The 14,406-nt window shown below is 47.3% G+C and overlaps 2 protein-coding genes across 6 annotated transcripts in view; one reads left to right on the top strand and one right to left on the bottom strand.

Annotated features, from left to right (window-relative positions):
- The window catches only part of RAB37 (RAB37, member RAS oncogene family), a 75,022-nt gene that overhangs the window by 25,953 nt on the left and 34,663 nt on the right, over positions 1 to 14,406 (bottom strand). The window lies entirely within an intron of this gene.
- Positions 7,510 to 14,406, top strand: part of CD300LF (CD300 molecule like family member f) — an 18,803-nt gene continuing 11,906 nt past the window's right edge. For 2 of the 5 annotated variants that reach the window (XM_023211894.2, XM_023211893.2), the window contains exon 1: positions 7,615 to 7,929. In XM_023211894.2, the coding sequence (XP_023067662.2) occupies positions 7,803 to 7,929 (127 nt within the window). In that variant the 5' untranslated portion in view covers positions 7,615 to 7,802. Of the gene's footprint in view, positions 7,563 to 7,614; positions 7,930 to 14,406 lie in introns of those variants that run through there. The other 3 variants (XM_023211892.2, XM_023211891.2, XM_023211890.2) reach the window with 2 other exon arrangements.

Genomic DNA, 14,406 nt, shown 5'->3' with positions numbered 1-14,406 from the left:
AATAAAATCTCTGCATTCACCATCCTTCAAGTCTGTGTGACCTGATTCTTCCTGGACACCCTATAAGAACTCGGGTGCCAAGAGAGTAGGGTGTAAATGGCTGTCACCCTGACTCTCCACTGAGCTGGTTAACGCTTAACTCTGTACCAAGAGGACAGGGGGTGAAAAGACTGTCACCTTGACTCTCCGCTAAGCTGGTTAAAACTTAGCTGTCTGTGGATGGCAACTGCTAAAAGAGCATTAATTGCGTTTTTCTTTTCTTTTCTCTTCTCTTCTCCTTTCTTCCTTCCTTCTCTCCCTCCCTCCCCTTTCCTTCCTTCCTTCCTTCCTTCCTTCCTTCCTTCCTTCCTTCCTTCCTTCCTTCCTTCCTTCCTTCCTTTCTTTCTTTCGACAGAGGCTCACTCTGTCACACAGGCTGGAGTGTAACAGCAGGATCTTGGCTCACTGCAACCTCCACCTCCTGGGTTCAAGCAATTCTCCTGCTTCAGCCTCCCAAGTAGCTGGGATTACAGGCACCTGCCACCACACCCTGCTAACTTTTGGTATTTTTTTTTAGTAGAGATGGGGTTTCACCATGTTGGCCAGGTGGATCTTGAACTCTTGGTTTCAGGAGATCCACCCACCTCGGCCTCCCAAAGTGCTGGGATTACAGGTGTGAGCCACCGTGTAATCTTAATTGTAATACACCTAAAAGAACCTTAATTGTAATACATCCCTCCATGCTGCCGTGAGGCCAGAGCCCAAAAGTACTCGTCCCAGCCCCAGCACCCACTTGCCTGTGTGCTCCCTCTCATGATGGGCTGAACCCAGTTGGTTCCAGCAAGTAAAGTTCATCCCTGCTGGTGCCTAAGTGGCGGACTGGACCCAGAGCTGGTGCCCTCCAGTTCCTACCTGCAAAAGGGTCAAGGGAACTCTCCTGTCTCACTGTTTGGGAGAAAGTTCATTATTAAACAAAAGAAGCAAGGGGCAGAGTGATGTATATAGTATGATGAGTGTGTATATGTTACTTAGGTTTATCTGCTGGAGTATGATTAACTTTTCTCAGGGAGGCAATAGAGACCAACAGGATTGCCTTTGAGGTTCAGGGGCTGGTAGGTGGGAGATGGAGATAAGACTTTTACTTTTCATTTAATCTTTTTCTGTGTTTCAAAAAAAATTATTTAAATAATTTGCTTGGCCAGGTACAGTGGCTCACGCTTGTAATCCCAGTGCTTGGGGAGGCCAAAGGCAGGAGGATCACTTGAGCCCAGGAGTTCGAGACCAGCCTGAAAACATAGGAAGACCCTATCTCTACAATAAATGAAACAATAAGCTGGGCGTGGTGGTGCATGCCTGTATTCCCAGCTATTGGGGAGGCTGAGGCAAGTGGATCACTTGAGCCCAGGAGTTTGTCCAGAATTACAGCTGCAGTGAACTGTAATTGCACCACTGCACTCTAACCTTGGTGACACAGTGCGAACCCATCTCAAAAGAAAAAGAAAAGCAGTTGTGAGCAAATTATTTTATTTTATATTATTTTATTTTATTTTAAGATGAGTTTGTGCTGTGTTGCCCAGTCTGGAGTGCTGTGGCTCACGATGGTGGCTCACGATGATGGCTCACTGCAGCCTCGACCTCTCTTGGCTCGGGTGATTCTTCCACCTCAGCCTCCCAAGTAACTGGGACTACAGGCACATGCCACTGTACCAAGTTAATTTTTTGTATTTTTTATAGAGATGGGATTTCACCATGTTTCCCAACGCTGGTCTCGAACTCTTGGGCTCAAGTATCTACCCACCTTGGCCTCCCAAAGTGCTGAGATTACAGGTGTAAGCCACCACATTTGGCCTGCATTTTACCTTTTTAAAGAAAGTATTAACTGGAGGTATTTCAGAGCTGGCATTGTTGGCCATGTCTCTCTTTTTTAAAAAATAGGATTTAATTTTTAGAGAATTTCTAAGTTCACATTAACATTGGGCAGAAGATACAGGGATTTCCCACAGACCCTTTTCCCCCATGCATATATAACCTTCCCCATTATCAACACCCCCCACTGCCATGCTTTCTTTTTATATTTTTCCTGTATTAAAATGCCCTAATAAAGGTAGTAGTCCAGTTGATAAACTCACACGAGTAAGACCCTGTCTCAAAACAAACAACAACAACCAAAGAACCCCCCAAAAACAACCTTGTCTGTATTTCAAAATTTATTTTCCTAAAATGAACACATGTCACTTTTGTAAGTCAGGCAAACATTATTACTATTATATTTGAGACAGAGACTGTCTGCGTCACATAGGCTAGAGTGTGTGGCGCGATCTCGTCTCACTGCAACCTCTGCCTTCCAGGCTCAAGCAATTCTTCTGCCTCAGCCTCCCAAGGAGCTGGGATTACAGGCATGCACCACCATGCCCAGCTAATTTTTGTATTTATAGTAGAGATGGGGTTTTATTGTGTTGGCCAGGCTGGTCTCGAACTCCCGACCTCAAGGAATCTGCCTCCCACAGTGCTGAGATCACAGGTGTGAACCACCGCAGTTGGCCCATACTTGTTATTTTCAATCACAAGCTGCAAATGACTCTCTAGGTCCAAGGCCTGCTATGATCTGACAGCATCAGAGGGAGCCACCTGTGAGGATGGGGGCTGGAGCAGGATAGGCAGGACAGGCCATTGTGAAGAGCTTCGAGGGACAGATGGAAGGGAGTGGAAGCGACCTGGCAGTCACCGCTGTGCAGAGTGGAGGGTGAGGCAGCTGCCCTGGGTTGGGTCTAGGTTTTGCGGGTTTTTCTTTTCATTTTCTATCTCCATAATCATGCTACCCAAAGCCCGGTGGCACACAACATTGTGGGTCAGCAGTTTAGTCTGGGTGGCCATTCTGGTCTCAGCTGGGCCCCCTTTTGTGTCTGGGATCCACTGGCCATGGGCTGGGCAGCTTGGCTGTGTCCCATGACTCTGGCTTCTCTCCAGCAGGCCAGCCTGGGTGGCAGAAGTGGAGGTACGAGAGAGAAAGGAAACGCAGGAGACCCTGCAGCTGGGGTTTGGACTGGCACATCATCACTTCTGCTGTATTTTATTGAGCAAACCAGGTCATCAGTCAGGCCCAGACTCAAGGGGATTGGGTAATAGACTCGTCTCTGTAGCAAGAAGAACTGTGAGGTCAGTTGGGCATGGTGGCTCACGCCTGTAATCCTAGCACTTTGGGAGGCCGAGGTGGGCGGATCACCTGAGGTCAGGAGTACGAGACTAGCCTGGCCAACATGGTGAAATCCCATCTTTACTAAAAATACAAAATTAGCTGAGTGTGGTGGTGCATGCTTGTATTGCCAACAACCCGGGAGGCTGAGGCAGGAGAATTGCTGGAACCCAGGAGGCGGAGGTTGCAGTGAACCGAGATCACACCACTGCATTCTACTGGGCTACAGAGCGAGACTCCGTTTCAAGAGAAAAAAAAAAAAAGAACTCTGAGGTCAAGTGGTGTGTATGCAAGGAGGCACCCCGCATCCACCCACCATAGGCCGAAGCTTATGCAATCCTGGAAGCCCTTGTGAAGAAAAAGGATGTCTCAATTAGAAGTACAAAATGGGTATAAGGTCTTGAAAGGAGCCTGATGAACTTGGGGGTTCAGACGGTTAGCCTCCATTGGCTTCCTGGCAATCCCTACAAGCCCCTCTGAGTGGAGCTGAGAAGAGGAGCACAGCCCAGCCACAATCATTCCAGTGGCAGAGCCCCTCAGTCATGCCCCTCTGGCCCTCTGGCCCTGCGGTCTGAGCCACTTTCTGCTTGGGTCCCTATGAAGTTTGCTGAATGCTGTTTCCTGTTGCTTTTCTTTCTCTTTTTCTCTTTCTTCTTCTTTTTTTTGAGATGGAATTTTGCTCTTGTTGCCCAGGCTGGAGTGCAATGGCAGATCTCAGTTCACTGTAATCTCTGCCTCCCGGGTTCAAGTGATTCTCCTGCCTCAGCCTCCCAAGTTACTGGGATTACAGTTACCCACCACCATGCCTGGCTAATTTTTGTATTTTTAGTAGAGACAGGGTTTCACCATGTTGGCCAGGTTGGTCTTGAACTCCTGACCTCAGGTCATCCACCAGCCTCAGCCTCCCAAAGTGCTGGGATTACAGGCGTGAGCCTCCAGTTACTTCCTCTACTGAGAGGCTTAGTTCTCTGGACTTTTTTAGTTCTACCTGGTTCAGACATTTGGTTTTTCTAATTCTCAAGTGGGCCTTGCAACAAACTTCTTGTGAACTTCTGTTGCAGAGTGGGAGAGACCCAGCGGAACAGACCCTTGCAACCCAGGAGCTCTTTCACCTGGACAGGGTGGGTTCCGAAAAGATCGTCTACAGTTTTCAAGACCAAAGTGACCAAGAGAAGTTGTATCAGCACATCTCTGTCTTTGTAACTGGGAGAACCCAATGAAGGCATCAAGACGCACACACGTACACACATGGACTGCAGCATGCAAATATACACATGCCCACACAACACATGTTCACACACACCCCAGTAGCACACACATGTGCAACGAACACATGTATACACACAACTCCCCCTCACAAACATGAGCATCCATAACACACATGTGCATACATGCATGTACATGCACAACCATTCGTGTACATACATGCACACACATACATACATACCTAGATGTTTAGAGCAGAGAGAATCTCAGATGACCTGTCTAATCCCTTCTTTCACATATGGCAACAGGGAAGCCCAGGGAGATAACTGGCTTGTGTATAGGTCAATGACCAAACCAGGATTACGGGCTCAAATGAGTTTTTGAGGACGCAAGGCCTCTGAAAGAGCCAATTCTCCCGTATTCCCCAAAGGCACTTGGTTAGAGGAACAGCTACTCAGACCCACTTGGCGAATTCTCTGCTTTTTTTTTTGAGACAGAGTCTTGCTCAGTCACCCAGGCTAGAGGAGTGCAGTGCTGTGATCTCGGCTCACTGCAACCTCCACCTCTCGGGTTCAAGCAATTCTTTTGCCTCAGCCTCCTCAGTAGCTGGAATTACAGGCATCCACCACTATGCCTGCCTAGTTTTTCGTATTTTTTAGTAGAGATGGGGTTTTGACATGTTGGCCAGGCTGGTCCTGAACTCCTGACCTCAGGTGATCCTCCTGCCTCCCAAAGAGTTGGGATTACAGGCGTAAGCCACTGTGCCTGGCCTGAATTCTCTGTTCTTGATTCAAAGGGGAATCCTCCTTGGGGAGGCCAGGTCTGGGAGAGGCCAGGATCAGAGAGTCTGGCCACAGGCAGTTGTAACAGACAGTGCTGTTCCCTCCTTGTTGCCCACGTCCAAGAGAGGAGAGCTTACCCCACGACCCTCGATACATCTGCCCCTTGTTTTTCAAGGCTTCCCCCATTCTGCTTAATTCCTAATCTTTTTTCCTGGAAGCCGATGGCTTCCCTACTGCAGAGGGCTGATTGCTCTCTGTGTATCTGCATGGTGCCCCAGGCAGAGGATCTACTGACATGCAGCAGGGACCAAAGTGCTGGCTGAACCCTCACCCCGAATTCTTGACCTACTTTATGGTCTGCAGATATGTAAAGCGAGAGGCCATCTCTGGCCACGTCCTGGAAAAGTCGGGTTTATCAGCTGTTGTGGTTTTCTGTGCAAATAACCCTCCTGTACACCCACTCATTCCTGATTAGGGTGTGAGGGGGTTGCGTCCCTCTTTGAGACTCTCCCTTGTCAAGATGTCACAGGGTGTATATGACACATGGCAAAAGTGGCTTCAGGTGCAGAAGGTGAGAAAGGTCTAATCCTTTTATTTATTTTTATTTATTTATTTATTTATTTTGTGACGGGAGTTTCACTCTTGTTGCCCAGGCTGTAGTGCAGTGGCACGACCCAGCTCACTGCAACTTCCACCTCCTGTGTTCAGTGATTCTCCTGCTTCAGCCTCCTGAGTAGCTGGGATTACAGGTACCCACCACCACGCCCGACTAATTTTTGTATTTTTAGTAGAGACGGCGTTTCGCCATGTTGGCTGCTCTCGAACTCCTGACCTCAGGTGATCCACCTGCCTCGGCCTCCCAAAGTGCTGGGATTACAAGTGTGAGCCACTGAGCCTGGCCCTTCCTAATCCTTTTATATCCCCAGTCCCCACCCCAGGGACCTGCTGGGGTCTTGTTGGGAAAGGAGAGATGGGGGATGGGCATGATTGTCAGAAGAAGGAGAGTGAGGGGCAAAACTGGTCCCTTCCTTCCTTCCTTCCTTCCTTCCTTCCTTCCTTCCTTCCTTCCTTCCTTCCTTCCTTCCTTCAACAAATAGTTATAAGGTGGGGGGTAGAGTGAGGGGTAATAGTCCTGAGCAATGAACTGGTTTCCTCAGGTAGACCCCCTGGTACAATGGACAGGTTTCTGGAAGATTCCAGCAGATGTAGGTATCCCTAGCCCAGGCTGGAGTACAGTGGACAGTGGCTCAATCATAGTTCACTGCAGCTTCGACCTCCTGGGCTCAAGTGATCCTCAGGCCTTAGCCTCCCAGACTGCTTGGACTACAGGCGTATGTTACTATGCAGAACTAATTATTATTATTATTATTATTTTTGAGACAGAGTCTTGCTCTGTTGCCTAGGCTGGAGTGCAGTGGTGTGATCTTGGTTCACTGCAATTTCTGCTTCCTGGGTTCTAGTGATTCTCCTGCCTCAGCCTCCCGAGTCATTGGGATTACAGGTGTGCGCCACCACGCCCAGCTAATTTTTGTATTTTTTAGTAGAGATGGGGTTTCACCATGTTGGCCAGGCTGGTCTCTAAGTCCTGACCTGGAATAATCTGCCTACTTTGGCCTCCCAAAGTGTTGGGATTACAGGCATGAGCCACCACACCTGGCCATTTGTGTGTGTGTGTGTGTGTGTGTGTAGATGAAGCCTTGCCACATTGGCCAGGCTGGTCTCGAACTCCCGGCCTCAAGTGATCTTCCCGTCTCAGCCTCCTAAAGTGCTGAGATTACAGGTGTGAGCCACCACACCTGGCCTTGTAGTCTGGAGTTGGATACCCAATCAGTCTCCTCATACTTGCCTTCCAATCTTTGGTCCAGAATCTCTCCTCTGGCTTTCTGACTTTGGCCCCAAGTGCCCCTTAATCCTCTTGAACTTCTGGCCTTCTGGGCTCCCAAGCATCTGGCGACACTTGAAACTCCAGGTTTAGGACATTGTATCTATCAGCCATGGCTCTCCAGGACCCTTCTGGTAGAGCCTCGTGCCCCTGCCCCCAGCCAACCCACCAGGTTTGGAGGATTGGATAAGTGCTGGCCAGACTCAGTCGTCTATGTCTGCAGGTTTCCACATGACAGAGGAGCCACCAAGTTCTCTTCTTAGAGAACCCATAGTGGCTGTGGACAGAGAGGTATTTCTCAGAAGCTTATGATCGCTATGACACCTTGCATTGCCAACTGTCTCGAAATTTCACAGTTTCCACCTTCTTCCTCTTTTTTTTTTTTTTTTTTTTTTGAGACAGAGTCTTGCTCTTTCACCCAGGCTGGAGTGCAGTGGCGTGATCTCGGCTCACTGCAACCTCCGTCTCCCAGGTTCAAGCGATTCTTCTGCCTCAGCCTCCCGAGTTGCTGGGACTACAGGTGTGTGCCACCACATCTGGCTAATTTTTGTAGTTTTAGTAGAGATGGGATTTCACTATGTTGACCAGGCTGATCTTGAATTCCTTACCTTGTGATCCGCCTGCCTTGGCCTCCCCAAGTGCTGGGATTACAGGCCTGAGCCACCGTGCCCGACCAACCACCTCCTTCCTCTTTTAGTCTCATTTACCCATGGGAAGTGACTGAAGGAGGAAGTTCAAGGGTGAGAGTGAATGTCAGCAGATGGCTGGGAGATGGAGCACAGTCTGTAGTTTGTTCCTGCTGCCAGGCTCCACCGAGGGGAACGGGGACGCATCTGAAGAGAAGATGCCCCTGCTGATGCTCTACCCGCTCCTTTTCTGGCTCTCAGGTGAGTGGGCCTGGGTCTGTCCTCTTGGGAGAAGCTTAGCCAGCGGGAGGAGGTGGCTGATAGAGGGAAGAAGGGACCTGGCCAGAAGGTGTTCTTAATGGCATGAGCCTTGTGCGTCTCATCCACGTACCCACTCACCCAGCGTTTCTGTTGCCAAGACAGGAATACAGTGCATGGCCTTCATAATGAAGCCAGTGTAAGGCAGAATTCCTGACCCCCAGGGGCTGATCGTGTGAAATGGACAGACCGTAGGCCCTGCTGGCCAGGGAAAAGCAGAGGAGAAACACGGGCTGCTCAGGAGAGCAGGCAAGTGCCTGATCCTGAACTAGGTGGTCCGTCACCTGTGTGGAGGTGTTCTGAGCAAGGGCAGGCGTCAGGGCAGAGGTGAGGCTGGAGGGCTCTGAAAGGAGGGAAGAGGGAGTTTGCTGGGCAGAGAGGGAGTGGTGGTTCTAGGCATTTGGGGCAGAAGGAAATAGTAGAAGTTGCTGAGGGACAGGAAAGGTTGAGAGGAGATAAGCCAGGCAGGGAAGTAGAGGGGAGGAGGGACGGAGATGTGGGCAGAGCCAGAGGGTGGGAGACACCTGACGTTGGTGCGTAGAATTTTGATTAAAAATGAAGGGAGGCCAGGCAAGGAGGCTCATACCTGTAATCCCAGCACTTTGGGAGGCTGATTGCTTGAGCTCAGGGATTCTAGACCTGCTCGGGTAACATGGCGAAACCCTGTCTCTACAAAAAGTACAAAACTTAGTCGGGCATGGTGGCATGCGCCTGTGGTCCCAGCTACTTGGGAGGCTGGGAGGCTGGGGCATGAGGATCACTTGAGCCCAGGAGTTGGAGGCTGAAGTGAGCTGTAATCACGCCACTGCCTTCCAGCCTGGGTGACAAAGCAAGACTCTGTCTCGAAAAAAAAAAAAGAAAGAAAGAAAACAAAAAAATAATTTCAAGAAGTGAGAAGTGATAAGTACTGTGAGGAAAACAGAACAAGATGATTTGTTACAGTGGGACCCAGGTGGGGGGATCTTTAAGTCAGGTGGGCTGAAACAACCCCCCTGAAGAGGGTCCCAGATGTCTGTCTGAGCCGAGACCTTGGAAAAAGAAGGAGGAGAAGGATCAGACACAGGATCGGGACCAGTTTTCCAGGCACAGGGAACAGCAGATACGAGGGCTCTTGTGTGGGAATGAGCTTGGCCTGGGCATGTCTGAGGGAGAGGGAGGTCAGCATGGCTTGGCCACATGCTTCGGAAGAGCCTCATGGGGCAGACTGGAGAAAAGATCTTGGGGAAGAAAGTGACTTGTCCAGGACAGCTAGACTGGTAAAGGCAGAACAGGGAGTGGCTCATCGACACTTGACCCCAAGTCTCAGCGTGTAAGTGGAGAAGGCAGACTTTGTAAGTGGAGAAGATGTTATGAAATGCATTGGCACAGTGACCAGGACAGGTGTGGCTGCTTTTTTTCTGACATCTGGAAATGGGAGAATTTGGTAGCGAGCAGATGTGAGAGTCGTGTTGGGGGCAGGGATGGTTTGGCACTTGTCTGAAGCGGGCAGAAAAGCCAGCAGACTGAGCTGTGGGCACCAACACGGAGCTCAGATACCCCTGGGAGCCTTCATGCATCAGCTCTTGCCAGCCTCTCCCTCAGAACTTCCACCCACAATTAGCAAGTGCGCTTACCCTGCTTACCTCTTCTAAATAATTCATTGTTTTAAAACACCCAAGAAAAAAAATACCCATCAGGAAGTTCATTTTCTGTGGGAAAGGAAGGTTTATTTTCGTTGTTGTTGTTTTTGTTTTTTTGAGTTGCGGTCTCAGTCTGTTGCCTATGCTGGAGTACGGTGGCATGATCATAGCTCACTGCAGCCTCAACTCCTGGGCTCAAGTGATCCTCCTGCTTCAGCCTCATGAGTTGCTGGGATTAAAGGCATGGGTCACCGTGCCTGGCAAGGAAGAGATTTTTTTTTTTTTTTTTTTTTGAGACAGACTCTCGCTCTGTCACCCAGGCTGGAGTGCAGTGGCATGATCTCGGCTCACTGCAACCTCTGCCTCTTGGATTCAAGTGATTCTCCTGCCTCAGTCTCCCAGGTAGCTGGGATTGCAGGCGTACCACCATGCCTGGCTAATTTTTTTTTTTTTTTGTATTTTTAGTAGAGATGGGGTTTTACCATGTTGATCAGGCTGGTCTCGAACTCCTGACCTCAAGTGATCCACCCGCCTCGGCCTCCCAAAGTGTTGGGATTACAGACATGAGCCTCACTGTGCTTTTTTCCTACAAGTCTTTATTGTTTCTGTTAAAGTTATCCTAGGAATTTAATACACTTTTATTGCTAATGTAAATGAGCACTTTTCTACTTTATTTTCCAATTATTTCTTACTGGTTTATAGGAAAGCCATTGATTTTTACATGTTTATAGTTTATTTAGCCACTGCATTAAATTCAATTATGAATTAAAGTACTTTTTCATTTAAAATTTAAAAATTTTCTCTAACTTTTCATTTCCCTTTTGATAATTATAAATTTTATGTTTTTCCTTATCTTCCTATATTGATTAGAACTTCTAGGCAGGGCGTGGTGGTTTACGCCTGTAATCCCAGCACTTTGGGAGGCTGAGGCAGGTGGATCACAAGATCAGGAGATCGAACCATCCTGGCTATGGTGAAACCCCGTCTCTACCAAAAGTACAAAAAATTAGCCTGGCGGGGTGGCAGGTGCCTGTAGTCCCAGCTACTCAGGAGGCTGAGGCAGGAGAATGGCGTGAACCCAGGAGGCAGAGCTTGCAGTCAGCTAAGATTGCACCACTGCACTCCAGCCTCCATCTCAAAAAAACAAACAAACAAAAAAGAACTTCTGGAATCATGTTATTATATATATTGGGAATTCATGTTTTGTTTATGATTTCAATAGGAATGCCTATAGTATTTCACTGTTAAGAATAATTTGGCTGGTGGTGCATGATGGTTCACGCCTGTAATCCCAGCACTTTGTGAGTCTGAGGCAGGCAGAATGGTTGAGTCCAGGAGTTTGAGACCAGCCTGGACAACAAAGTGAGACCTTGCCTCTCCAAAAAAAAAAATTAACCTGGTATAGTGGTGCATGCCTGTGGTCCTGTCCCAGCGACAGAAGAGGTTATGGCAAGAGGATCACTTGAGCCCAGGAGGTTGAGGCTGCAGTGACCCATGTTCATACCACTGCACTCCAGCCTGGGTGATGGGTGACAAAGAAAGACTCCATCTCAAAAAAAAAAAAAAAAAAAAAAAAAGAATAATTTGGCTCTTGGTTTATGGTGACCTAAAAGTCTTTTTAATTGTAGAAAATAAAATGTACAAAAAAGTGCATAAAACATCAATATCCATGTTAACAAATTATTATAAAGTACATATGAATGTCTCGCACTAAGTGTGGTACTTGCTGAGGTTTTTGATAGACAATCTTTATCAGATAAAGGCAGTTCTCTCAGTTTGCTAAGAGTTTTTTAAAAATCATGAATGAGTGTCGATTCCTATCAGGTACTTCTGTCTGCATCTACTAAGATGATCACATGATTTTTCTCCTTGACTCTGTTAATACGGCATATTACCCTTATTGATTTTTTTCTTTTTTTTATTTGAGACGGAGTCTTGCTCTGTCTCCAGGCTGGAGTGCAGTGGTGTGATCTTGGTTCACTGCAACCTCCGCCTCCTGGGTTCAAGCGATTCTCTTGCCTCAGCCTCCCGAGTAGCTAGGACTACAGGGGCATGACACTACGCCCAGCTAATTTTATGTATTTTTAATAGAGATGGGGTTTCACCATGTTAGCCAGGATGGTCTCGATCTCTTGGCCTGGTGATCTGCCCTCCTCAGACTCCCAAAGTGCTGGGATTGCAGGCGTGAGCCACCGTGCCCAGCCTCCTTATTGATTTTCTTCTATCTTATCTTATCTTTTTTTTTTTTTTTTTGAGATGGAGTCTCTGTCTATCGCCCAGGCTGGAGTGCAGTGGCCGGATCTCAGCTCACCGCAAGCTCTACCTCCTGGGTTCACGCCATTCTCCTGCCTCAGCCTCCCGAGTAGCTGGGACTACAGGCACCTGCCACCACGCCTGGCTAATTTTTTTTGTATTTTTAGTAGAGACGGCGTTTCACCGTGTTAGCCAGGATGGTCTCGATCTCCTGACCTATGATCTGCCCACCTCAGCTTCCCAAAGTGCTGGGATTACAGGCATGAGCTACCGCGTCTGCCTCTTTATTGATTTTCTAATGTTAAAAACCATTTTGGGTGTTTGGCATAAACCCAACTTGGTGATAATGTTTTATCCTGTTTATGTATCACCAGATTCCGTATGCTGATTTTTTGTTTCAGGCTTTTGCATTTATGTTAATGAGTGATATTTGCCTATAATACTTTCTTGCTCTGCCCTTGTCAGGTTTTGGCATCAAGATTGTATTAATCTTGTGAACTGGATTTGGGATTTCATCTTCTTTTTCTATGCTCTGCAAAATTATCTATAAAATAGACATTATTTCTTCCTTTCGTGTTTGGTAAATATTTCCATTGAGGCTGTATAGGTCTGGAGTTTCATTTTAGCAGAAGTTTTAAACAAGGGATTTGATTTATTTAAATATAATAGCTGTGGAATTATTCAGATTTTTTATTTCTTTTGTGCTGATTTTAGCATATTGTATTTTTTCTTTTCTTTCTTTCTCTTTTTTCTTTTTTTTGAGACGGAGTCTTGTTCTGTTGCTCAGGCTGGAGTGCAGTGGTGCGATTTTGGCTCACTGCAACCTCCACCTCCTGGGTTCAAGCAATTCTCCTGCCTCAGCCTCCCAAGTATCTGGGGCTACAGGTGCGTGCCACCACGCCAGGCTAATTTTTGTATTTTTAGTAGAGACAGAGTTTCACCATGTTGGCCAGGCTGGTCTTGAACTCCTGACTTCAGTTGATCCACCTGCGTCAGCCTCTCACAGTGCCTGGCCTGTATAATTTTTTTCTAGGAATTTGTTTATTCCATCTAAAATTATAAATTTAGTGGCATAACATTGTTTAAATATCCTTTTATTATTATATCCTTTTATCTTATTCATGGTTTATTAACTTTTTAATATGTGCAGGATATACAGTCACATATCCCTTTTAATTCTTTTTTTTTTTTTTTCTTTTTCTGAGATGGAGTCTTGCTCTGTTGCCCAGGCTGGAGTGCAGTGGCACGATCTTGGCTCACTGCAACCTCTGCCTCCCAGGTTCAGGTGATTCTCCCGCCTCAGCCTCCCGAGTAGCTGGGATTACAGGTGCACGCCACCACGACTGGTTAATTTTTGTATTTTTAGTAGAGACAGCATTTCACCATGTTGCCTAGGCTGGTCTCAAACTCCTGACTTCACATGATCCACCCACCTTGGCCTCCCAAAGTGCTGGAATTACAGGTGTGAGTACTGTGCCTGACCCTCTTTTGGTTTTAATTTGTATTTTTCTGGTGATTACAGATGCTGAGTATTTAAAAATAGATCTGTTGCCCATTTATAGCTCTTCTTTTGAGAACTATCTGGTCAGATTCTTTGCCCAGTTTTTAATTAGATGATTTGTTTTCTTGTTATTGATTTGTTTGAGTTCCTTATGTATTTTGGATATTAGCTCTTCATCAGATGTATGTTTTGCAAATATTTTCTCTCAGTTTGTAGGCTGTTGCTTCATTCTTCTGATTGTTTCCTTTGCTGTGCAGAAGCTCTTTGGTTTTGTGAATCCCATTTGTCTAGTTTTGCTTTTGTTGTCCGTGCTTTTGGCGTCCTCTCCAAGACATCATTGCCCAGACCAGTGTTGTGGAGCTTTTCCCTTAGGTTTTCTTCTGAGAGCTTTAAGTTTCAGGTCTTACATTTACGTCTTCTCTATTGTGAGTTGATTTTTGTATATGTTGTGAGATAAAGGTCCGGCTTCATTCTTCTGCACGTGGATCTCCAGTTTTCCCAGCACCATTTATTGAAGAGACTGTCCTTTCCCCATTGTGTGTTCTTGTCACAGAGCCCACTTCTTTCCCCAGGACCCAGGCTGGAGTGGAAGGAGGGCTGTGCCTTCGCATGGATCCCCTGCTCTCCAGTCCAGGCTGCCGTGGTCCTCACCCCTTCCAGGGTCTCTCTGACACTGAGGCCCTATGTCTGTGCCATTTGTTATTGTGCTTGAAGTGCTGGGTTTTTGTTTAGTTTTGTTTTGTTTAGTTTTATTTATTTATTATTTTTTTGAGACAGAGTTTTGCTCTTGTTGCCCACGCTGGAGTGCAATGGCGCCATCTCAGCTCACTGCAACCTCCACCTCCTGGGTTCAAGCAATTCTCTTGCCTCAGCTTCCTGAGTAGCTGGGATTACAGGCATGCGCCACCCACGCCTGGCTAAGTTTTGTATGTTTAGTAGAGACAGCGTTTCTCCATGTTGGTCAGGCTGGTCTCGAACTCCCAACCTCAGGTAATCTGCCTCCTTCCCAAAGTGCAAGGATGATAGGTGTGAGCCACCCAGCCGGGC

This window comes from Piliocolobus tephrosceles, chromosome 16, assembly GCF_002776525.5.
Source record: "Piliocolobus tephrosceles isolate RC106 chromosome 16, ASM277652v3, whole genome shotgun sequence".
Lineage (NCBI taxonomy): Eukaryota > Metazoa > Chordata > Mammalia > Primates > Cercopithecidae > Piliocolobus > Piliocolobus tephrosceles.
This window is presented reverse-complemented; position numbering and strand designations above follow the sequence as displayed.